This window comes from Aulostomus chinensis, chromosome 4 (assembly GCF_037954235.1).
Source record: "Aulostomus chinensis isolate RoL2024-O1b breed Wild chromosome 4, RoL_Achi_v1.0, whole genome shotgun sequence".
Taxonomy (NCBI): Eukaryota; Metazoa; Chordata; class Actinopteri; order Syngnathiformes; family Aulostomidae; genus Aulostomus; species Aulostomus chinensis.
The window spans coordinates 9,570,448-9,597,071 of record NC_141323.1 but is presented as its reverse complement, the minus strand read 5'-3'; the positions used below and the strand labels follow the sequence as shown (position 1 = coordinate 9,597,071).

Below are 26,624 nucleotides of genomic sequence, written 5' to 3'. Positions count from 1 at the left end.
CAGCATGGAGCCCAAAGCGATTTGCTAGTTTTAATCTCAAAATGTGAGTGGACGACTGTTCACATGACAACCCGCAGAGTTTGTAAACAGATGTTTTTGGACAGTTTAGCTGCTGCTAGCCGTCAGTCTCCATTAGCTCCAAGCTAATATACGTGGCTGACTCTTCCTGCATTTCTGAAGTCTCAAAGAAGCGATGCAGGAGGGAAAAACTATCTGTATGTGTTGGCCCTGCCATGGACTGGTGACCTGTCCAGGGGGAAGGCTGCTGGGATAGGCTCCACCCCCACCACCCTGAACAGGAGGAGAGGGAGAACATGGAGGGATGGAGGGATGATGGATGGATGGATGATGGATGGAGGGATGATGGATGGATGGATGATGGATAGATGGAGGGATTGATGGATGGATGAATTACTTTAATAGAATACAATACGTTTAAGGATGTTTCTAGAATAAAGTTTCCCTGCATAAATTGAGGCCAGAACAATTCAAATCAGGGGTGTAAGTCAACAGCGTGTAACGCGGCGGGACACTGCTGCTCCTGAACATAACTCTGCAGGATCAAAGAACAGAATCTGCCTCTGATTCAACTGATTGCCGCCGCTGAGCCGTGACAGCAGTTCAGATAAAAGCACAACAAGCGTCTGTCTTTACAAGTGTTTGTGAACGCCCCGGGACCCCTGACTGTGTCTGAACGCCACCTCACGAGATTCAACTAGAGCAAAAGAAAGAGTTCAAGTACAACAAACAACTTGAACTGATCAGCTGACGAGACCTCAGGAGCGACCCTGAGCCGACGAGTCAAACACAAAAGACTCGGGATGAAAGAGGAACTGAGGCGGAGGAAGACACGATGTCACGAAAGAAACGGTAAAGAAGTTTTTGGCGAGAAAGTGAGCAGGTCAGAGGGATTGAAAATGTCAGTTAGAGAACAAAAACATGACAGACAGAGAAGAGAGAGAGACAGAAGGGAAATGACAGCGAACAACAGGTACAAAAAAAAAAAAAGGAGACCCTGATGAAGTATTGATGGAGCAGAAAGTGGGTCGATAAAAAAGCGAAGAGAATAAACTCCAGAGGTTGTGAAGGATGTGAATAAAACATGTGAATCAAATATAAATGAAATATAAATGATGTAAAGGTGCTAAAGAATGTGGAGAAACAGTGCAGAAAGTGCTTTTTCAGGAGGCGAGCGATGACGGAGGGGACAAACATGGTGCTCAGTGAGGGATGAAACAGCAACGAAGAGGAAGAGCAGATGAAGTGATTCGTGAAGCAGAAGAAGCGGAACAGCGTGTCGGTCTCCCTCTGTAACATTCAGATTCCATTATTATCACTTTCAATATTCAAATTATGGCCACATTTTTAGAAAATTAGTTTCAAAAGTTGTGGTTTAGATTAGCAGCAGTGTCCTCGGGATGCTAGCTCATGCTAATATGTGAGAATTAGCAGAGTCCCACACTTTGTTAGTTAGATGTGTGCTAACAGCCAGCACTACGCATGGGAACAATTAGATATATGCTAAAAAGCAAACAGCTTGCACTGTATAAGAGAACGGTTAGATGTATGCTAAAAAGCAGACAGCTAGCACTGTATAAGAGAACGGTTAGATGTATGCTAAAAAGCAAACAGCTTGCACTGTATAAGGGAAGTTAGATGTATGCTAAAAAGCAAACAGCTAGCACTGTATAAGGGAAGTTAGATGTATGCTAAAAAGCAAACAGCTAGCACTGTATAAGGGAAGTTAGATGTATGCTAAAAAGCAAACAGCTAGCACTGTATAAGGGAAGTTAGATGTATGCTAAAAAGCAAACAGCTAGCACTGTATAAGGGAACAGTTAGATGTATGCTAAAAAGCAAACAGCTAGCACTGTATAAGGGAAGTTAGATGTATGCTAAAAAGCAAACAGCTAGCACTGTGTAAGAGAACAGTTAGATGTATGCTAAAAAGCAAACAGCTAGCACTGTATAAGAGAACGGTTAGATGTATGCTAAAAAGCAAACAGCTAGCACTGTATAAGGGAAGTTAGATGTATGCTAAAAAGCAAACAGCTAGCACTGTATAAGGGAACAGTTAGATGTATGCTAAAAAGCTAACAGCTAGCACTGTATAAGAGAACGGCTAGATGTATGCAAAAAAGCAAACAGCTAGCACTGTATAAGGGAACGGTTAGATGTATGCTAAAAAGCAAACAGCTAGCACTGTATAAGAGAAGTTAGATGTATGCTAAAAAGCTAACAGCTAGCACTGTATAAGGGAACAGTTAGATGTATGCTAAAAAGCAAACAGCTAGCACTGTATAAGAGAAGTTAGATGTATGCTAAAAAGCAAACAGCTAGCACTGTATAAGAGAACGGTTAGATGTATGCTAAAAAGCAAACAGCTAGCACTGTATAAGGGAACGGTTAGATGTATGCTAAAAAGCAAACAGCTAGCACTGTATAAGAGAACGGTTAGATGTATGCTAAAAAGCAAACAGCTAGCACTGTATAAGGGAACGGTTAGATGTATGCTAAAAAGCAAACAGCTAGCACTGTATAAGAGAAGTTAGATGTATGCTAAAAAGCTAACAGCTAGCACTGTATAAGAGAAGTTAGATGTATGCTAAAAAGCTAACAGCTAGCACTGTATAAGGGAACAGTTAGATGTATGCTAAAAAGCAGACAGCTAGCACTGTATAAGGGAACAGTTAGATGTATGCTAAAAAGCAAACACCTAGCACTGTATAAGGGAACAGTTAGATGTACGCTAAAAAGCAAACACCTAGCACTGTATAAGGGAACAGTTAGATGTACGCTAAAAAGCAAACACCTAGCACTGTATAAGGGAACAGTTAGATGTATGCTAAAAAGCAAACACCTAGCACTGTATAAGGGAACAGTTAGATGTATGCTAAAAAGCAAACACCTAGCACTGTATAAGGGAACAGTTAGATGTACGCTAAAAAGCAAACACCTAGCACTGTATAAGGGAACAGTTAGATGTACGCTAAAAAGTGAACAGCTAGCACAAGTAAGAGTCCCATCACTGTGATTGTAGTACTTCTTGCAGGTAGTACTAGTGTACTTCATACAGCACAAATCAACGCCACACACTAGTCAACACGTGATGTTATAGGACTGAGACCAACAGAGGTATAAATACATCACAGTATTTTACTCCTCAAGTGTGGATGCAAAAGAGTCTCTAAGCTGTCCAGGTCAAAGGTCATGGCCTCTAAACCTTCTCACCTGTTGTTCTTCATGTCCTGTCCGTACAGGAAGTGCTCCTGGCCGACGGTGATGTAATAAGTGGGGAGCTGCTGATCTGATTGGTTCTTGCTGACTGTGATGACGGGGTAGCCCATTTGTAGGGTCCACCTGTCCATCATGGCTCCGATGTCGATGTCCCGCCCCTCTGAATGCATCGCCTGGACACAACAGGTGACAATGAATAAACACTAAAGCAGGAATACCTCCTGACTGATCAGTCAATCGGCTGCACGAAAGAATCAATGAACTTTTGATGAATGAATTAATCACAATTATTCTGCTCAAAGTTAAAACATTGTTGAGTTCAAAGTCATCTCATTAGGGACTTTAATCAAGAGATCTGATTGGCTGAGAGGTAATTAGTTGGCTCTCAATACAACAAACGGATTAACGAAGATGAATTGAATTAATTTAGTCTGGGACAACAAACAAGAAAACAAGCCTCCACCTGTCAGTCACGTTACCATGACAACGAGCCTCCCGCAGTCTCATTAGAGCTGCTGGGTTAATGACTGAGGGGCTCGAGTCTCTCTGGCTGCTCTAACGTTCAGGTGACAGTTACCTGGGACAGCTTCCTCCACAGGTCGTCTCGGGCGGCGTTGCTGTACATGTGACTCAGCAGGTAATCCTGGAAACACACACCACAGTTACACCTGACAGGAAACACACTCTCTCTACTTACCTACCATCTTAAGGTATCTGTCCCTCACTTTTTGATTCAATTTTAGCAGACTTTGTATTTTACGCTGATCTGAAGCCAGGGAGTCACTGGTTGTCTTGACGAGGACGCCTGCATGGAGCACCTGATGACACGACCTGATGTCACACCTGACGCTGCTAACCAGAGGTCCGAGGCTCAAGGAATGAGCATGTAATATAAATGCAATATCAAATACTTATGTACTTTCGCTTCAGTTGAATCTTTAATGAGGCCAGAGTACCAGAGTACTTCTTCATCTGGGTATTTTGACCTGTACTCAAGTACTGAAGGTAGTCCCTCATCAGTTCAGAGTATCTATGAAGTACAACGGCAACTTATATCAGACATTTTGAATCCTTCTGACTGAGGTGGAACCAGAACCAGAACCAGAACCAGAACCTGGGCTTCACTCAGCACTCAGTCGTCTGACTGTCAGGAGCTGCTGCTGCTCTTCCGTCCTGACTACAGCGACCTCGCTCTTCGCCATCGATGTGTTTGAGCTCAAAACCTCCTTTGTTGAGGTGCAGCTGGTCCAGGACTGGGACCAGGATTATGGCCTCACACAGGCTTGATGGATCTACAAAGTAACGGGCCGGTGGGTTTATGAAAGGTCAGAAGGTCATCGGATGGAGAGAGTATTAGCGAGATAAAACTGCCGGGGATCCAGAAGACTCAGCTGTCACGGCGTGTGTGAGGCACCGGGAAACTCTCTACTGGAACAAGATAACACACATGATAACGTGTGTGTGCGTGTGCGTGTGCTACACCTGAATCAGGCTGTGTTCGGTGATAGGAAGCCGTCTGAAACGACACTAACTCATTGTAGTTCATTAGCAGGAATGTGTCATCAGCAGCTGGGAGGTTAAAGGTCAAATATCCCTCTGTTGCAGATCAGAGACGACGGGAGTGTTTGTCAGATGAGAGGCTGGTACGACCTCCGACCTCCGTCGACACAACAAACAAGTTCAGGTTTCTCAACAAACAGGATGCTTCTTTTTGTTTTGAACATCCAAGATTTGCAGCGTTTGTTGCTGTGATGCACGTCAGGTGAAGTACGTGTCTGTGTTTGTACACCCCCCCCACACACACACACACGCTGTCATGTCTCTGTCGGCTCGAGCTGGTGGTGATTCCTCCAGTGTGAATCCTAGCCTGATATATGATATTAGGATTCCAAACTCTCGGGATTCAGCTCATGCTCCTTTAAGTCCCCTATTTTTCTGTGGAGGCGAATGTGAAGCGGCTCAGGAGGAGATTCTGTTCTGCAGCTCTGAGTTCTGAATCTGATATTCTTACTGGGGAGTTTGTTGTTCAGCACCTCCTGCATGAACCTGTAACACACACTGTGTTCCCGGCGTGAGTTTCTGCAGGATCAGCAGGGTTTTATATAGAATCTCAGTGTTCTGGGTTACTGTCAGTGTTCACAGGAAACCAGGACGTGAGTGTGTGTCATATTTCCACCAAACCAAACCCATTTTTAACCCCCATGTTTACCTCATTTAACATCATTCCCACTCTCATTTTGTGGATAAATTCAAATTCTCTGCTCGTTCATTGGCGTGTCGCAGTGAGAGATGGTAGAGCGAGTCATGCAGACGCAGGACGCTCCGTCATTCTCTTCTCTGCTTTGGGTTTCAGTTTGTCGAAAGAGGCAAACTCATGGCTTCACAAATCAAATCCCCAGAGTCCAATAGACTCAATATATACCTGTGGAACTGAAAAAATCCTCTCTGTCCCCTTCCAGTCACTTTTGCTTCCCCTCTGATCCACGTTTCATCTGCTCGAGAAGCCGGCGCTGCTCTGCTCCACCGTGGATCAATGTATTGAATTCTGCTTTGAACTGGTCCCAGAGCTGCCGGTTAGGTAACGGAGCCACGAGAGCTTGATGAGAGTCAACTTTACTTTAGTTGTAGTCAAACATCCCAAGCTCCCGGCTGCCTTCAGGAGCCGCTCCACTGGGCCTCTCACTTTTAAAGGTTTTATTGTCGCAGCCAAACAGTTTCCTGGTGTTTCTTTCCGTCACATTTTTCACATCAATTCAAAGTCCTGCATCTCTGTGGAAGCACGGCAGGCAGGCTGGAAGAGCTGATCACTTCCACACGCCTTTGACGCAGTCTGACGCAGCGACACTCATCTAAATAATGAATACGGCACCAAATGAAGGGCCCACATCTTTGATAAGGGAAATTCTCAGTCGATTTTTCAGTAACTGTGGTACTTGGCCATATGTGTTGCTCTCTGTATGAAAAACACATTAAAAATAATATCACAATCCTGTACTTTTAGAAAAAACACATCAATCATTATTTTAGAAGCAGCCGTTTAACTACCTGCAGGTTTTACTTCCTGCAGTTCAGTAAAATTTCATGAATTCCTGTCATGTGACTTGATCTCAGCTGAGTCACTGAGGCTGCCAGTTTTGCTGAGATGTGCAGAATTTTCTGGTTTTACAGAATCCGCTTGGCGACAACGACCTCGGCAAAACTCTCCATCACACCAGGACTGTGATATTCGATTTGCTCCGGTAGAAAATCTACCTCTCTAAGCCACACCCTCTTCCCCTGATTGGAGGATAAAGGAAGAGAGGGAGGGGTGTTTGGCAATGGAATATTGCATGTTATTAGGAACATTTAGGAGCAGAATAACTGACATAATAAAAGAGTGAAGCATGAAACCCAGAAGCATTCATTTGGTGACTGGTGGGTCACATGACGTCAGCTTTCCCACCATCCTGACCCAGCCCCGTCTTCTCAGGCCTGAGGACGACAGTGGGCAGACTGGAACCAGCAGCTGCTCTCTCCAGGTCAGGTGGAGCAGCTCTGAGTGCGGTGGTCCTGGGATGACCTCCATGGCTACACTCAGAGAACTGACTCAACTTAGAAGTTCTGGGTTTATTCCAGGAGGAAAAGGAGCAGAACTTCAAACTGTCCCTGCAGCCAAATCCAATGTTTCACTGCCCATCTGCATTTTCAACAAGCTACAACAGCCCAAAACGTGTCTGACAAACACAGTTGCTCTCCAAATCACTTTAGAGCCTGGAGCCACACTTCCTGTTGTCCTCAGATACATAAACCAGAGTTTCCTCAGCAGAGACATTCAAACTTACATTGAGTCCTTTCTGGAACAACGACCGCCCCATCACGTTGGCCAACATCCGGATCAGTGCTGCCCCCTGGGGACGGAACAAAGAAATACGCTCTTAAACCCAACAAATAATTCAGTGATCAAGAGTCGCTTGCAGCGCCAACGCAGATCGATGCCGAACACTTGAGTCTGGAAATCAAAGTCCAAACCCCGTGAGGAGAGAGTGAAGGCATCCTCTAAAAACATGAGTTCCCAAGGTTCTTTTCACGCATCACTTCCTGTAACGTGACATTAGCTGACATCCGTTTGCATGCTAACATTAGCTAGACAGGTCATGTTGTTAAGCTAGCTTGCTAATGTTAGTTAGCTGCCTTGGAGATCCCACACAAACGTATCCAACACAATGCTTCAGCAAGAAGTTAAACGGAGGAGACATTTTTGTTTTTTAACGCTAATCTTTCTCTCCTGGGACAGCATCTCTTTCCAACACAGTCCAAAGCACAGGAGGCTAGCATTAGCTTTGTAGCATATTACCCTGCGATACTGGATCAGAACGTCCTCTACAAGTGATGCAGCAGTTTCTGAAGTCAAACACGATAAAACAGGAAATTGTTTCTGGAATTAACTTTGGGGATTCACCTTACAGCTGCCACGTTAGCTGAGCAGCATTAGCTAGGCAGCCTCCAGCACCACCCAGGTCTTTTGGACATAAAAATGACAATGAATCAACACAAATGTACTTTTTTGTAGGCGATCCAGTCGAAAACTCGGTCGATGTCTGTGGCCTGCTCCACCTCCTGGGAGATGGGGTGGGAGGAGCTGAGGCCGTCCAGCAGCATCACCTCATGGAGGACGTCAGTCAGGAAACGCTGCTTCTCCTGGAAACACAAGAAAAGTCATCTGCCTCACGTGTGGGGACACTTTACTGCTATTAATCTCTGGAGGCTGACCTTTAACCCAAGGAAAAATGAACAGGTGCCGCTAAAACCAGAGATTTGCAGCAGTGCTGGGTGGTGTGGGATCATTCCAGCCTTTACGGCGTCCCTGGCTGGACCCAGAGGGAACGCTGTCTACCCTGATGGGTAACAAAAGAAGACCAGGAACTGTTTGTTCAGGAACTAAAAAGGTTCTGGAGCCACTGGGCCGAATCCCTGAGATACGATGTAGTTATTGGAGTTTTAGTTCCAGATTCCTGTTAAGAACCAAGTCAGTCAAAAGCTTGTTCGATAAAACCACTGGTTCGATCTTGTTTCCTTCACTCTTGACAAACCCGGATCCCTCTGCTCAGTGCTAGTCTCCTCTCATCGAGTCCCTGTCCTCTCTTTCTTCCCTGCATTTCTTCCCCCTCTCATCTCCCGCTTCAGACAAACATGTTGAGCTTTGTCTTCTACCCCAGGGATACGGCTAAAACAAGAGAACTGCGACTGTCTAATTCATGGATTACAGTGTTGACTATGGAGATTTAGTTTTAATGAACCTCCATCTTAAAAAGCAGTGGAGTTGTTGGTTTATTAGTTGTTAATGAACAGAATGAGCTGGAACTCTTTTTTTAAATTCACACTAGCATTAGCTTAGAATGGGGCTAATTCTTGGCCCAAAGTGACTGTGTAATTCCTAGGTTCAAGTTACTTATTGAGTAGATTTGGTTTTAATGAACCTGCATCTTGTTGAACAGAGGTTTCAGCAGGTATGAAGCTTTAATGAGCACAAGTGTGTCTGCTAGGGTCTGCCAGATCCCTTCCATCAGGCTGCTGTGAATCTGTCCTCCTATTAAACGATTAAAAATCGAATTCTGCAAGTTTCTCTAGGCAAGCAACAACAAAATGTACCTGTCTAATATCCAAAAACACTTTCTGTCCGATTGTTTGGAGACAAATCCTCTCTGAGCTGATAAAAGAAGACTGATTCAGGCTAATTCCTGGATGCTTTCACTGTTTATAGAAACCAATCCCTCCTCAGGGGATTAGACTAACTCCTGGGTAAAGAGAACCAGAGTTTGGCTTTCATCTTTGAGCCAACAGATTCACACCTGTGCACGCACACACGCACACTCTCACACACACACGCATGCACACACTCACACACACACTTACACACACAGAATCAGGGGACTCTAGCAAATTATACTATTAGTTAATTAGTTAAATGGCACATTTGGATGAAACCAAAATGACTCGACGAGAGAAAATCAGAGTAAATGAGACATCAGCTAGAATTAACGTAGACTTTAAATCACCTGGAGAGGACGAGCGAGAGGGTCCATCTGGTTCCTAATGACCAGATGGACCCACATGTGGAGGGACGACGCTCGGTGTAAACACACACAGATGGAGGGAGCAGACTATTTACTGGAACAGCTGCTGAACTTTTCTAATCTGCTGCTCCTCCCTCCATCCTCCATCACTTCCACCCGCCATCCCTCCATCATATCATTATCATGGATGTATTCAAACGTGCTCAGTGAAGTTGCTCTCCAGCTTCCCCACCAAGCTGTCGGACTTCCTGGTGTTCAAAGCGTCGTTCTGCAGCATTTTTAGCTTAAACCAACACTTTCAGTGACACTTTGATGGCTCCCTGACTCATTTGGTTCTCCACTATGTAATTTGAGCTGACGAAACTCCCCCCGACTTGAGGCACTAGCTCAGAATCCTCGGTACAGACATCTGGAAAGAGAACATTACATATTAGAATCAGTGTGTCGCTAGCCGTTAGCAGCTCATTTCATATGTGGACGACTGACCAGAAGGCTGTCACATCATTCTTCACCCAAGAGAGTATTTTACCTTTCAAGAACTCACTACCAGGAGCGTACAGCTCACTGGGATGTTCTTCCCTCCTTCATTGCTCTTTAGTGACTCCAGAATGTAGAAAGAGCCAGCCACGTATATTAGCTTGAAGCTACTGGAGACTGACAGCTAACAGCAGCTATACGTCCAGTATGATCCAGGTCTTCTTAGTCCAGATGGATGATCAGTAATCCTCGAGGACTGATTGGAGATTAAAAACCAATTAGAACACCTCTAGTTCCAGCTTCCAGTTCCCCTGTAAAAGAACACGGGATCTGAAGAGCTGCCGGAGGGCAAAGGTCAATGTCATATCTCAGGAAGGCCTTGAGGAAATGTCTTCAGATTTAGGATGAAAAGATCCACCGACTAAGTGAAAAGATTCTGGAGGTCAAAGGTCCCGGTGACAGGCTCACATCAAATCTAGCAGTCAGCATCACCAGGAGGTTCCACCTGTTCTCCACCTCATGGGCTACACCTTCACATGGGAGTCACCATCTTCAGACTCTGTGAGAGGAAGAAGGACTTCCAGCTGCTGCGAGGAAGAACTCACCAGCAACAGTGGTTGTTTTTATCTTCAAATAATTTGAACCAGATCGCGATAAAAGAGGAGGCGGCCGAGGGAGAGGGAGTTTATCATCCACTGATCAGAGATCGGGACAAAAATACACCCCAGTGAGGATTTCAGACGCGTGTTTCCCCGCTCGTTTGACGTGTTATAGCGGCTAATGAGCTCCAAACCTCTCAACGGTCCAGCGCGTCTCACCGCTGTTCAACAGTACAGCGCGTGTACAGTTTATGTGTGTCTGTGTGTGTTTGTGTGTACAATGAAGACACGCAAATATAAATGAAGACCTAATGAAAATTAAATGTTGGAGAGCACTGTGATTCTCTGTCTTCATCATAGAAGTCCAGAACCTCTCTGTGGATTTGCCAAACTAATTTATTGCACTAACAAGATTACACCACAGCGTGTACCATTTAAATAATGGCTCCACCGTCCAAAGTCTCCTCACATTCAGCCGCTTGGTTTTTTCAATTAGCCATTGTACAGAGACGCTATTCCTGCCTGGATTAAGTTCCTTTGTGAGATTTGTTTTCCGTGTAGGAGTGCAGCATTAATGTAATCCCAAGAGACCGCCGTCCAAGATGGAGGATGGCTCTGACAAGCAATCGCGCCGGCTGCATCCTGAGTGCAGCTGCGGTCCAGTTCAGGTTACAGATCAGGGTTCCGCTAGAACATCAATAGAGTCACCATGAGCAGTCCCAGGCTCCGAGTCACGTTCTTAATATTTAATCAGGACCCCTCGCCCTCCCGGTCAGCCAGCACCATCAGGACCTCGACGCTCTCACATTGGTTGTTTGTAAATAGAATTTTTGTCACTTCTACTAATTTCTGGACATCAAAAATGTAGCCAGAGCACTGATCCTATGACATATCACTCCTCTGGCTCCATGTTTCATAAACCAACGGCACCTTTATTTTCAACATCTTCAGCAGAGATGCCTCTACCTAACAGTGATGGAAAGGAAACGGGGGGGCATGCAGCAAAGGACCGGCGTCAGCTGCGTATGAGACATGCACTCTAACCACTCGACCGAGCCAATCACTGAGAGCCTGGCAACTTCCTCCTACTACAAGGTGCAGTCAAAATCTTGCAACTCCATTGGAGCTTCAGAAGTTCCCTGTGTTGGAGATGCGCATGTGTGGTGTGGAACGTGCAGGAACCTCCTAGCGATGTCAGCCTTGTTCTCCCAGGTCTGACTCTTAATGAGTCCACCAAACATCCAACTAGAAACCCTGCATCTGCCCATCACAGGGACCTCTGACTTTCATCCTGGAGCCCCGGTGGATGTTTGTGACATATGTGAATAAAAACCCTTCAGGAGAACCCGGAAACATCCTGTGCAGGAATGTACAACCTTGGTGAAACTAAAATAACGAAGGAAGCTAAAGCGCTGGACTTGCCTGAGTGGAGCATCAGCTGCCCGGTGAAATGATGCACCTGTTATCTGGACTGCTGAATTCAGATGTTCTTTTAAACACTGTAATTCTTCAGATGTTATTAGCTTGATGGGTTTCATTGATCGGTTCTAATACACAAACGCTTCTTTTCTTCCTCCTGAGTTCTATTTTCTTCTGCTGTTCGTCCGCCTGCAGCAGTGAGACGCCGCTGATGGAAACAGCTTTTTAAATACAAACCTGCACTATAAACAAATTGCTTTATCAGGAAGCAGCTGCTTTATCTTTGTTGCGCTTGTTATTGGAGAAACACTTTGTTTCTATTAAAGTGTCCAGCCATGCAGAGCGGCGGTAACAGGGATTTAAAAAGGCCATGTCGCTCACAACCAGCCTGTGTGTGCCGGCTGAAGATAAGGTGTTTCGCCGTGACACGTTTTCAACTGGAAGTAAATCACAACGCACTTCAGCAGAAACAAAGCAGGAAGAAAAAGTGTGCTGTAATTTTAAGTTCTGCAGTGTCTACTGTTTCTCGGAGGAGTTTTCCTCCACCGCGGAGGAGAGGAAGGAGCCGGGACTGAACCAACACCCCGGCGGGAACTCATTCCAGCGCTGCGTCTTGGAACGTCTCTAATTGTTGTTTTTGTCTTTTATTGATAATAAATTTATTTTTCAGTGTTTATGTCCAAACCCTCCCAGATGCCTAATCCATGAACGTGACTTCAGGGTCACCACCTCTGAGCTTCAGGCTTCTTGTGACCTTTAATGACCTGCACGACCTCTGGAGGCTCCTCTAGACTCTTTTTTCTTGTTGGCAACCCAGGTTTTAAAGACTCCACCATCCACCAGTCTGGTGTTTACTGGTGGATCTGATGTAGAACTGAACCTCCACCATCCACCGGTCTGGTGTTTACTGGTGGATCTGATGTAGAACTGAACCTCCACCATCTACTGGTCTGGTGTTTACTGGTGGATCTGATGTAGACCTGAACCTCCACCATCCACCGGTCTGGTGTTTTCTGATGGATCTGATGTAGAACTGAACCTCCACCATCCACCGGTCTGGTGTTTACTGGTGGATCTGATGTAGAACTGAACCTCCACCATCTACTGGTCTGGTGTTTACTGGTGGATCTGATGTAGACCTGAACCTCCACCATCCACCGGTCTGGTGTTTTCTGATGGATCTGATGTAGAACTGAACCTCCACCATCCACCGGTCTGGTGTTTACTGGTGGATCTGATGTAGAACTGAACCTTCACCATCCACCAGTCTGGTGTTTACTGGTGGATCTGATGTAGAACTGAACCTCCACCATCCACCGGTCTGGTGTTTACTGGTGGATCTGATGTAGAACTGAACCTCCACCATCTACTGGTCTGGTGTTTACTGGTGGATCTGATGTAGAACTGAACCTCCACCATCCACTGGTCTGGTGTTTACTGGTGGATCTGATGTAGAACTGAACCTCCACCATCCACCAGTCTGGTGTTTTCTGATGGATCTGATGTAGACCTGAACCTCCACCATCCACCAGTCTGGTGTTTTCTGATGGATCTGATGTAGAACTGAACTCCAGCTGCTGGGAACCACAGATCTCAGAGTGCCATCTGTTCCGTACCTCATTAGCTCCACCTCCTTTCTGTTCCAGCCAATCAGCCTCCTGTCCTGTTCTCCTGATTAGCTCCATTTGTTGCATCGTTACCGTTCTGCTGGCTGCCTTTACAAAAGCCGACCTCGACACCCTCTGCTCCCTAATATGAGAGTATAATGTACCTTAAAATGCTATTAACCAGTTGATGGTATGAATTTCACCATGTGGACCGTTTGGGTTTTATTACCTCAGAACAACAATGAAGCTCAACAGTGTTTTGTTTGTGCAGTGAAAAGCATTCACAGAAATCTGGATTATCCTGGAACCTCACAGCTGTCAACTGGGAATTATTTCCTGCCAGTTTAACCAGCAATAAAAGCAGTCTACAGAGAGGTCGCACGCGTCAGAGCTGAGAGGGAAAATGAGCCCCGTTTCATTTAATATCCACAGCTTGTTTTCATTTCTTTAAACTGACTCTTATTAAATCAGAGTTCCTGCTTTCTTGAACTTGGTCGCTGAGATATTGAGACGTTTTACTCTGGGAGACAAATCTCATTCCCCTTAGACTGACAAATTATTTCTACAAGTAAAATACAGCGCTTAGGATTTCTCAACAAGCATCATTTTTCCGTCTGACTTGAATAAAAGACTGGACTCCTGTTATTACAGAAATTACAGACATTCATCCATCCTGGAACTTTGAGCTCAGATTAAAAGTAGGTATTAACTCTGAAGTTTTGTTACATTGTTCCCAGAATATCAAACCCACTAAATAACATCATCCGCTTTGATTCTTCTCCAGTAAATCCCCATAAACTCTGAAAATGAACTGATGTATGGAGGAAAAATGAAAGAAAAACAAAAGGATGGATTAAAGTGAGGACGTTCAAAGGCTGGAAAATCAATTAATGTCTGAATGAAGCTCTTTGTTTAATGTTCAGGAGTTCAAAGGCAAGCGGGTCTGAAGCCTTCTCACATTTTCTTTCATTATTAAAAAGGATATTAAATGTTTGAATCGGGCACAAACCCAACAACTTCACTCACCATGTTCCACTTGGGGAAGAGGAAGTCGGTGCCGACGTACTCGAAGAAATGAGCGAAACCTTCCTTCAACCAGACGTCCTCCCACCAGACCGGAGTCACCAGGTCACCAAACCACTGCAAGACAGCCAGGAGAAATGATCCAGCAGACATCAACATCGCCGACAAGCTTTTAGAGCAGCCAAACAATGAAATATCAGTTCCTGCATGTCGGCCTGAGGATCCTGACGCCAGCAGATTGGTTGCCCACCATCTTGGATGGCTTCCTATGGCAACACTTGTTCAGAGAACAACAGCGAGCGTCTCTTCTCTGCTGTAGAACTCGTGTGATGACCCACTCAGTGAGGAGAAGCCTTGAATCAGCTGTCGGGATGATGAGGTCATGTGTTGACGTTTTGGAGGAAACGTGGGTGCATTTTGAGCCCCACCCACACAGAGGCTGAGCTCGCCGTTCTCTCATCTCACTGGGAAAGAACTTGTTGGTCGGCTCGTTTGTGTTTAGCATCATGAGATTTTAGTAACTACATATTGGACAAACATTCTTGACCAGACTTGTTCTTGCGGCGCTTTTGAAGAGTGTTCAGAAGACCGATGCAGTTAAGTTGTGTGCAGATTTAGAAAAAAAACGGACGCCGTCAGACACCGAATCATTCCTGGAGTCCAAACGCGTCACGCGGCCTCGGACGGTGTTACAGGTGTTACTGAGTGGCGAGGGGTTAAACTAGAAACCAAAGCTCATAGAGGAACAGAGCATGACCGAAGTCAGAGGGCTCCATCACTTAAGGAGCATGAATGTCTACACCAAATGTAGCGGCGATCCATCCAACAGAGGCGTTTGAGGGGGCCCAACACACACCTCTAGAACCCGTCCACGACTGTGTGTGATGATGAGGACCGTGACAAACCCAACATTTGCATAAATCCAGCTCCAGTCCAACTTTGAGGGAGCAGCAATTGGACATGGAGAGCTGCCGGCAGCAGTCCTGCTCCTACGGAGGGATTGAGCTGGCATCAGGCGGATGTCTGCAGCCCTGAAGACCCTCGCCGAGCATCTGTTCCCAGCTCGAGCGAGCCGTGGGTTTACCGCTCATTTATACCCCGTGCGAGCACCTGATTGTGCCTCCAAGCCTCCACAGAGGGAAGTTAAGTTTGTTAAAGAGCAGAACAAAACAAAAGTTGGCTTCCTGTTGATTGTGAAACGTATGGCCACCAGTGTAATAAATTTGGCTGGTTTCCTGGCAACAGAGTTTGAATTAAACACGGTAACAAATGTGTCTCGCTGCCAGCTTTGTTTTCTGAGTTTGAATGTTGATGGCTGATGATCTTAAGAAAAGTTTTACCTTCAAATTCACTTGAAAACCTCATTAAAGCAGAAAAGTTATACTGCAGAACTCGAATCTCCACAGTAACTGTGTTCCTGCATGTGTTACAGTCTCAGTCCACAGAGTCTGAAGCAAAATGCTCAAATGAAGGATCAGACATGAAGAGAAACAGAGAAACTGGCCTCTGATCAACCTGGTCACAGCTGGAGTTTCCCCGGCCAACCATGACCCAGCAGGACCCAGCAGGAGCCAGCAGGACCCAGCAGGAGCCAGCAGGACCCAGCAGACCAGAGGCAGCTGCTGTTAAAACCACATTCATGTCACAGGGGAGTTATCGTAGCCAGAGAGAGTTCAGATTCAAGACCTCGAGTTTGTTTGCTCTGGTCTGAATCAGCTGACGAGTCCGAGTTCTTCACCTGAATGCTGATCAGAACCAGTGACCACCCATGTCTGCTGCAGGGTCATGTGACCTGTGGGTGAACGCTGATATAATGGGAGGATTTCTAGCCAGCAGGTGACAAGTCCCCAACCTGTCAATCACATCAGCTGCTCAACCTCTGAGACGTTACAGACACACAACAGTGAACTCTTAGTCTCATCAACACTGAGACAACCTCAGAATAAAGCTGACGTCATTTCACCGCACGGCAAGCAAACTTTGACACGTTTGTTTTCTGAGAGGAGTTTGGTGTTGATTGCTACGGTGAGTGTGACAAAGCTCTTGCGTCTTTGTTACATTACTTTGTTACGTTTGTTTCCCAGGCTGAATGCAAATGTGACCTTTTGTGAAAAGATTTGAAATTATGCTCCAGACAGAACATTTTGGAGTTTTGATAGCAGCACGTGAGGTTGTTTTCGCTGATCCAGCCTCAGACTGGCGTGTCTGCTCCTGGCACTGCCGCGCACCTTCAGTCTTTAGCATGGACAATGACTAGTTTAGTGGTGACGCAATAAAACAGGACAATCCTCTACAGATGTTTCTACTGACAGGTAATTAAATGTGACAGCATTGTAAAATTATAGGTAATCTATAAAACTGCCTCGTCTCTCACCTGCATGGACACCAACTGAAGCCTGCAGCAGGACAAATGTGTGCCGACATGTAAACCAGTGTCTCTCTGGCAGCTCCTGTGTGTCTGGGCAGGGATTCAAACCGGCCACCCTGTGGGAGCTGGCAGCCTATTCAGCCGCTACCGCCATCGCCGCTGCCTGGCTTAACGGGCCAGTTCCACTCAGTGAGGCAGAGCTGCAGTAGCCCCCCCCAACACTGATGGATTGTGATGGTGAGGTGTGTGAGGTCGCTGCCGCACTGGCAAACTTCATCACACCTTTTTAATACAGAGAGATTGAGATTATCTGTTTTTTGCAGAAACGTGTCTTTTGTTGCGGTGACTGGACGGTGTGCTCTCGGGGTGCCAAACACGTCTCCAGGTCAGAGGTCGCTGCGGTCAGGATGTCAGTAATTCTTTCCCTCACACACTTTGTGAATTAATGATATTGTTTTGTTTTGAAATCATCATAAATCCTTCTTCTGAGGCTACTGTTAGCATAGCCTCTGCATCTGTCGGGCTAAGGTTAGCATAGCCTTAGCAGAAGAGTCAACAAACCTGTGTTTATTCTGTGTACGCTGAATGGTCACGTCAAACCGCCGCATAAAACCTGAACCAGATCAGTGATCGCTGACGATGTCTCTGGCAGTCGGCCTCGACACAACCAGCGGCGTGTTGGCAATTTAGAGTATCTGAGGTTTATGAGCTACATCATCACTACCGTCTGTTGAGGATGAAATGATCGTTAGAGCCGACCCAGGTGCTGCATGTCAGACAAGAATGCTAACAGGATAGCAGGCTAGAGAAGTTAGCCTGGTGAATCACCTATAAGACGGCGTTGAAGGGGAAGCTAGCTGCCGTGTAGCATCGCTGTCTACGCCTCATAAACGTCATGAAAAGGTCTCTTCTGAAAGTGTTAGCGTCAGTATGCTGAAAGAGCAATTATGCTAATCTACAGCAACAGCAGCTGTGGCAGTGGAATGCTTAGCGAGCTCAGCTAGCATGATACCAGGGTTAGTGTTACTCATGTTTGAAGTAATACTGGGACCTGAAATTCAGTACTAGTACCCAACAGTACTTCACTTTCTCACTGATAACAAGAATGGTGCTTCAGTTGTGAGACGTAAATCCAGTGCTCACATTGTAGTTGGCGGTGTTTAATGGTTCCTCAAGTTCGTCGCGCTACCAATTCTGACGTATGGCAAGTTTGCAACCATATCTGCGACCGTGCTCAGCTCGCGTCGTCGCAGGGGTTGGTCACATGGTCTTGATCTTTTGCTGCCTTCAAACGGAACTTGTAAACTTGTGTTTGCAACTTGGGAAGTTGTGCACAAGAGTTTCCAGCCAGCGATCTTCCAGCTACTCAGACAAGGATACCACAAGAGGCCGTCGGACCGACGAGCAGGAAGCCCAGTTTAGACCAAATATTTACGATGAGACGAAACAGTAGCAGGGAAAGTTGCAGGACTCTCACGTGACCCGTCTCAGCTCCGCTCGGAGGCGCCACCTGCTGGTCAACTTCACCAGTTATCAGCGGTGCAAACTGGTAAGATTCTGAACGTTGCAGATGGGCTGAGTGGATGCAGACGTCTCCCAATCTTCAGCTAAACTGACTGCTAAAAGTCCCGAGTGCTGCGTCAGCACAAACATGAGCAGGTCGTCTCAAAGACGCATCAAATCCAGAAGTCGCATGAAAGTTGGAGGCAAACATTCAACAGCAATGGTCTCTTGTCCCAAACCAGGAAGAAGCATCACATTAATGAGAGAGAATCTGAGCGTTTAGGTGGATGTCTCATTGAAAGGTCCCGGGCTCACAGTTCGACTTTGGCATCTCGACTGCAGTAAAACCGCTCTGCAGCTCCTTCATTTCCAACCCTCCTTCTTTCATCAAACTTGACAGCTAACATTTGATTTTTGTTTTTTCGCTCTGAGAGGCTTTAGCCTTGATCCAGCAGGGAAATTTACGCTGGAGAGATTTGTACTTTCATGGTGACAGGCTCAATGGAAATGAATCCATTTAGTTGTTCCTACTTCTCTGATAATTAAAAATGACAACTGTAGTTTTTTGCAACACGCTCATTCCTCTTCATTAGCTGCTGTCGACTCTCATCCGGCCTCAGCCTCCTTAAAACACAGAGAGCCTTCAGTGGGTTGAGTCAGGTTGCTAAGGTTCCGCTGTTGCCATGGTGATACATGTGCGTCGTGGGTGGGGTTTGTAAACAGCAGGGGGAGAGCCAAAGGAGAGGCTGAGCCCAAAGACTGCTGAGACGGAGGATTCGTGAAGCAGGAGTGAGGATGAGTCAGTAAACAGCAGCTCGGAGAGATGAAGGAGGTCTCGTGAAGATGATGGAGAAGCAGATGGAGGCCTGCAGACACTCAACCAACACAAACACACAGCACCACCCATGCTTGGTTTGAGGAGAACGCTCTCATCTGCTAATTACTGAGCATCACTACCTGCTGATTTTCAGGTAACTTCCTGGTTATTTTCCCTGAGGCTTCTTCTAATCTTCAGGCTAATTCATGCTAATTTTTGCTAAATATTAATTGAATATGAGCGACTTCTTGCTAAATATGAGTTAAATACGAGCGACTTCTTGCTCATTTTCAGGTCGATTCATGCTAACCTTCCATCAAATTCCTTCTTATCGTCCAGGTGACTTCTTTCTTACCTTCAGGTACTTTATGCTCACTTACAACTGAATTCTTGCTCATTTTTGGCTCACGTTGATTAAAAATACTCAAAAAACCAACATGAAAGCACCCTGTGAATTTAAAGCTTGGACTTGTAAGCTAACCCTTGGTGCTTGGAGGACCTCTAACTCTGCATGGCTTCATTGAGCCTTTGAAAGCTGAAACAATAGCTGGTCTGATTTTGTACAGAATGACGATCCACATCAGAAACCTGACATCACATCCTTTGTACCTTTTGTTAAACTGAAATGTCATTTGAGGCAAAGAAAATTCAAGCCCAAAAAGCCCTCGCGATGCCTGGCAGGCAAACTACTGCTGAGCCATGTGCAGCCACAACGGAAGGACCTATAGATGAACATATGCACATTTTAATCAATCCATTTAGTCTTAAATCTCCTTATTCAGGCTAAAGTTAGAACTTGTTAAATCAGCAGTGCGACGCCTCGCTCCTGGGGTCCTCTGGGGCGACATCATGTTGAGGGACGAGCACTTGTGTGACTCTTTATTTTTAGAAATTAAATTAGAGTTGCTGCGATGCTTCAAATACACGTACTTACATCACATATAAAATTTCAAACTAATTATACGATAGTGTTCTGAATTAAAACCAAAGAGAAAAGGGCAAGTAAACAAAGTATTTTCTTCTGGTTCCGACACCTCCATCTCTCCCTTCTTCTTTCACCACTCGTTCCCCCTCTCCCTCTCTCAGAACAAAGCAGATGCATGCCTTTGATCATCCTCCTCTTCCTCTCCTCCCTCCGTCTGACCCTCACTGATAAATATTCATTCCTCTCCTCAGCAGAGGGACTGAATCTGATTTACACTCTCTGTTTGGATGGAGCTCCTCACAGCTCCATGGCAGCCAACACATAATGAGTGTTGGTTGTCGTTTGGCACCGATCGTGTTTACATCGCCACATCCGGGGAACGACTGAGACTTTAGACGGCGTCTCCTCCTCTGACTGGCTGGATATGAAACCCACATAATCATCGACAGGCTGAAAACACTCCTGCCTAATTAATCTTTGCGTGATGGAGGGAAGGTGACGATGAACACCAGCCAACTTCTGCTCTGGATTAAAGTTCACGCTGCATAGCAGCACCGACAAGACCCGCTCAACTGGACCTGCTGGACCTGGGCGAAGAACTGGGCTACGTCATGGCCAGATGGACCCAGGATTACATCCACTCTGAATGTGGACCTCATTCAAACCAGTTGTTGTTTCTTGAGGAGCAGGATCCTGGATTAGAGGCTTGCAGCTGAGTTCAGAACCATGTGGACCTCATCCTGCCGTCCGAGTTTGGTGCAAGTGGGCCCATCTCACTGGTTAAGAATCCTGACCTGGAACCAGCTGGATCCAAGTGTTCTAGTTTTGAGCACGAGACTCCAGAAATATCCTGAAGATAGGAGTCCAACCCTTTGAGCACGGGTCCTGGACCAGCTGAACTGATGGGGGTTAGACGCTTGAAAGAATCCGTGATCATTCAATGTCCTTGAGAAATCTTGTTGGAGGGTTTCGATCCAACGGACTGAGAAACTCACCACAGGGAGGAGGAGCAGGATCCTTGGTGCAGTGGGTTATTTTAACGCAGGCTGGGAGACTCTGGTAGAGCTTTGGACCAATTAGGTCCAGACTAAGACCACTGTCACCTGCAGTCCACCTCCTTTGATCCTTATCAGTGGACCTGTATGAGCCACACTGTGGTCCAGCTGGTCCAGATCTTGGTCCGGGGGGACGAATTCTACCTGTAATTTTGAAGGTAATCAAGCTGAAAAGTCTGAAAATCTGGACCAGAAGATGTCTCAGCCAGAGGAGGAAGAACCCGAAGATGCTTGTTGGGGGTCTGGACCATTTGGACATTGCTAGAAAACCTGAGAGCATCTGGACCAGTTGGACCAGTTGGACCAGTTGGACATGGGTTCCAGAGCCTCAGTATCCACATCCATGTAAATTCCAGGGGATCCTTCTGAAGAACAAAGGTGACTGATGGTGTGATGTCAGAGACTCAAACGATGTTGCGGCGCGGCGGGACGGTGGTGAATTACCTACCAGCAGAAAGACGTGATAAAAGAGAGACAGATTTGTGTCAGGAGACAGACAACGTTCAGCTTTGTGAATGACGATTTCTCTTTATATTCTTGTTTTCCTGTCGGTCCTGCTGCACTCATTGTTCACCCGTGTGCGCGCGCGTGTGTGTTTACATTTCTATATTCAACCGACTGCCAAAACAAATCTGTCACACCAGTGACACCTTTGATTTACAACACACACCACGACACACCGGTGTGTGTTGTGTGTTTCTGTTATAAAACAGGAGCAAACACACTGACGAGGTTCCTCCCAGCGGTCCCCGGCCCCTTGGCTTCAGGGCACCTGTCGCTCCCATCCCTGGAGGTCAGCGCCATGGAAGACCTGCGTGGGCTCCACCGAACCTCGAGTTTAGGAGGGAGGTCTGTGTTGAAACCAAACCGTTAAACCAGACGGTGCTGATCAGCCACCGTCGTCACCGACCAGAGTGTCTCTGACGATTATGACAACACCACCATCCCCAACTGTCATCCAACCATTAAAACATGGTACCTCTAACAACAACAACCTAGTACACGCACTGTATAAACAACGTAAATAAATGATGGTTTGGTTTAATAAAATATGACAAAGAAGCACTTGTTTGAACTGTACTTCTATTATTTAGAGGGGAAAGCTTGCATCATTCTCCGGCTCTTTTTGGCAAGACAATCCAGGAGAAGACCTGGCCGCCGGCTCGCTACGGCAGCCGCCGGCTCGCTAGGGCAGCCGCCGGCTCGCTAGGGCAGCCGCCGGCTCGCTACGGCAGCCGCCGGCTCGCTACGGCAGCCGCCGGCTCGCTACGGCAGCCGCCGGCTCGCTACTGAAAACACACACAGTTAAACCTGACTTCTTCTGTTTTTTGGCCACTTGGAGGTAGCAGAGACAAAAAATGACAACAAGAAATCATTAAATTCTTCAGCTAATATAGCGGACTAGCTTCACGCGTGCAAACAGATCCACTACACACTATGATGACATCACAGTCTCCCACACAATGATTGGCTCTGACACTGGGCAGGTGGCCTTATACCCTTAGCCCCTCCCACCGTCAACATCAGCAGACAGGCGTGTTTATGGGCTCCGATGAGAACACAAAACTCAGGTGAAGGTATCACTGTGCGGAAGCTAACAAAAGCCTCTCGTCACACAACTTCTTAGCTCCTCAGTCATTAATTCATCTGGTCCGAGTTCAAGCAGCACGCCGCCCAGCCAGAGCTGGCGTTGACAAGCCCACTGAAGCAAACAACACAAATCTAACCACGGAAACTCCATCACTGCGCTCCATGTTGCCTGTGCCGCCTGTGACAGTACACATAGATGAAGTACAAAGACTCAAACACACTGTGTACTCGCAGCAGACGGTGGCGGTGCACCAGTGTGTCGCCCAGCATACGTGCACCGCGTACTTTAAGAGTCGCCTTGGTGGTTGTGGTTCATTAAGAAATACAAGGGGTGTGTGTGTGTGTGTGTGTGTGTGTGTGTGTGTGTGTGTGTGTGCGTGTTATTGCCTACTGTGCATTGGCTGCCTGAGTGTGTTCTGCTTCACTAATAAGGCTCTCACACACTCAGACATGGACACAAACACACACTCAGGAGTGTTAGATGTTTGTTTATGGTCCATTAATTAGCCTCGGACATGGGCAGGAGGCAGCGCAGCACTCCCCCCCACACACACACACACACTCTCTCTTCCATTGATTAGAAATTTGTGTCCTTCACTGGTGGTCCGAGGCTGCAGATGTTGAGTCCGTCAGCAGGAATGCTGATACTTGAGGACGCACCCAAGCGTTTGTTGGCTTCTATTTCTTTTACTTATTTATGTGCTGAATTTTATCCTGTTTTATTCAAATTTTAGAATTCATTCACCGGACTGTTTTTCCTTTAAATCTTCTACTTTCTTGGATCATTTGAATTCATCTTCTCCTTCCAATGTATCATATATTTTATGATATTTCACCCGAGCCTTCCTCTCCTCCAGTGATTCGTCCTCCACGTGACGCTTTCATCCCTCATATCCCTTCCACGCTCAGTCTTTTATTTGCTCACTTTAAAATGTTACTTTTGCATTTCTCTGAACCTTTTCTTCAGTCCCATTCCTGCTTGTCCCTGCAGCCTCCACAGCTTCCTCAGCGCCTCCTTTTCTGTTTTGCTGTGTTTGTTATGGGGGTCAAATCAAGTATGAAGGTCTACAAATGTTGCAGTATATTTAGTTTCACATATGTTGTTTTAGTTTGTTTACATGATGTTTCTATTCTGTGTGTGTGTGTGTGTGTGTGTGTGTGTGTGTCTGTGTGTGTGTGTGTGTGTGTGTGTGTGTGTGTGTGTGTGTGTGTGTGTGTGTGTGTGTGTGTGAGACAGTGCTGAACGCATCTAGCAGACCTGCACCAGCTGGATTGTGGGGATATTTGTAGTCCTGAGTCTTAAATATTGCAGATTAGCATCATGTAGCATTAATGAAGCGTTGGAACCCACGACGCTGCGACGACTCCTTCACCTCAGTCACCTTCATTATTGACGCGTAGAACAAATATCAAAAAGATGACAACAGAGGAGAAACTGTGTTCTAAATACCCAAGCTGGGTTTGTTCTCTTTTTTTTATTTAAACAGACAGCAGAATCATCCATACAATAAAATATTGAATTCAATTCAAAAAGTTTCAGCTCAGCAGTCGGCTGGTTCCCATCAACAGACTCCTGGTCATTATCGCACAAGTGTTTATTCCAGAAAAGCTTACGTTCTCTTCTACCAACATCTGTTCTCCAGTGAAAATATCTGAGGGAATATGTTGTTTCATTATATCACGTCTGCTGAGACCGAAGCAGCTTTGACTGAGAGCAGTTTGTTCTAGGAGTTCTCAAAGTTATTTTCTTACATGCATCAGTGATACTGTTACTTAGAAAACCCGGCAGGAGCCATGTTGGGTCAAACTCAAATTCCTTCTCTTGATTCTTTGTTCCTTTCACACAGGACGGCTCGGCGGGGTTTCAGACCCACAGATAATGAGTGGGACTGCCAGTGTGAGGGATGGGTCTGGTTTAAAGTTCTGCTGCATATGATGGGAGGTTCTATAGGAGCGTTCGTCAGAGCTCAGCGTGGAGGGACACGTCGTTAAAAGCTGTGTCCGAAAAAACAAGTAAATTAGCTCCACTGGATTTAATCCAGTTAGGAACCAGTAGACTGCTGACAGCACACATGACTGTCCTCTCCAGGTCCAGGTTTTCTCCCATGTCTGTTCCTCTCTAGCAGAACAGCCTCTGCTTCTGCTCTGTAGCTACGCTGTTGCACTTTGAACGGCCAACAGCAACTGAGGTCAAAGGGCCGAGCACAGAGGGGTTTCAGCCTGCAGGCGGCTCGACAGGGACAACAGGCGATTTGGGTACTCAGGGTAATACACAGACTCACCACAACGCCAGCTCAGTACTTCCTGTTCCCAGGAAAATACAGTATTGGTCTGTGACTCGCTGAGGGGCTACAAAGTGATTCAACCCTTCCTGAGGGCTAACAGTAACCCCTGGTCCCGGTAGTACCTGTGTTGTGAAGCGAGTACTCAGTGGGTAGAAGGGGTGGTGACCAGCAGCAACTGCACCGCAACAGTTGAACAAAGGAGTAAAGTGGGCCAGACGATCTCCGGCTCTGTCTGCGTGCCACTCAGAGAGTTGAGATCAGAGTTAACAAACGGCAGCGGGTTAAACCATTATTCTGATGACAGCGTGACGCTGTAGCCTGAGGAAGGGTGAGGAAGGGGAGGAAGGGCAACCACCGGCGTGGGAACACTCAACAACAATAACTTGGATCTAGGTTTTAGGAATCGCTCCTGCTCGACTTTAAAAGTCCAACTTCTGGTCCTACACTGCCCCCTACTGACTTGGAGTGTGCTAACTTCTTCTTTTAAAGAAGGAGCTGTTAGTGGACCAACTGAGCGGATGGAGGGAGAAGGGGAGGTGAAGGAAACTGGAGTGAGACAGGTGGAGGGAGAAACAATGAGATGATTTATGGCTCCTTGTGTTCTATGCAAACACAGTCTGCAGTAATCAATTATCCACTTTGAACCAAAACACCGGTGAGAGGAATATAGAGGCTGACAGCTGCAACACACACACACACACACACACACACACACAACCAGCAGAGCGTGTGTTAAAATCTTGTTCTGCTCCCTGATTGGTCTCCGTCCCAGAAACTGGACCACTATTGGGTCTAAATTAGTCCTGAAACATTCATGAGGGGCGTGGGACTCTGGACTGATGGATTGTGATGTTTGTGACGACACGCCGTCGACGAAACAGGAAAGCATGAAAGTAGAATGAATAAAAAGAGGTTGCACCCGCTCATTAATCAAAGCAGCAGGTTCATTAAGAAGACAGAGAGCGTGAAGGACAACGTTCTTGAGCAGAACCTGAAGGTCACATAACTCAAATCAAATGAAGTAATAAACTTTCACTAGTCGTGGCATCAGTGTTGGTTCTTCATAAATACAGCTTAGCGCATCTGCAACCCTGAAGCCTGACACCCTCCAGCTATGTGGAGGTCAGAGAACGCCACTGGAACAGGAACGCTAGCACGATGAGGAGGATTTGCTTGCGAGCTGTTGTGACAGCTGGCAGGAAAAGGAGAGACGCTGCAGGTTTGGCGCCAGGCTGTGAAGTGGATGATGGATGGTTCTGTTCTCTGAAGACCAGACGTTGACATGAACCCTGGATGAACGTAGAACCTGCTGGTCTGTCAGTCAACGCTACCGTGGACGGAGGGCGAACACTGGAGAACGTTTAGATCTCAGCTGTGCGCTGCTACGTGTGAGCTACTCATCTCGCTAGCTGGGCCTCGCTGCTCACCTGCTGAGTGAGGAAACGGCGTGAAGCACCGAAAAATCATCGCCGGCCATCTGCTACACGCTATGACTGACAGCAGCCACTCACCACTCATTGGTTCGAGGCTCCGCCCACCTCTGTCTGAAGCTCACCGAAGACCGCGAGGCCAAACCTGCTGGGTTCTCGTTCCACGTGGGACGGATGGTGCACATGTACAACGTAAAGATATTGAATATTCAGTCAGTCTCTGTTGAACCGTCCTG

The 26,624-nt window shown here is 46.4% G+C and overlaps 1 protein-coding gene across 6 annotated transcripts in view; it reads right to left on the bottom strand.

Annotated features, from left to right (window-relative positions):
• The window catches only part of LOC147262606 (thyrotropin-releasing hormone-degrading ectoenzyme-like), a 129,453-nt gene that overhangs the window by 47,613 nt on the left and 55,216 nt on the right, over nt 1-26,624 (bottom strand). For all 6 annotated transcript variants that reach the window (XR_015112427.1, XR_015112426.1, XM_086201627.1 and 3 more), the window contains exons 6-10: nt 14,419-14,532; nt 7,777-7,914; nt 7,059-7,124; nt 3,815-3,880; nt 3,232-3,410 (exon numbers count right to left, since the gene is read on the bottom strand). Coding sequence is in view for 4 of the 6 variants with exons in the window: in XM_086201627.1 (XP_086057753.1) it covers nt 3,232-3,410; nt 3,815-3,880; nt 7,059-7,124; nt 7,777-7,914; nt 14,419-14,532 (563 nt within the window). In the remaining 2 variants the exon portion in view is untranslated. The remainder of the gene's footprint in view (nt 1-3,231; nt 3,411-3,814; nt 3,881-7,058; nt 7,125-7,776; nt 7,915-14,418; nt 14,533-26,624) is intronic.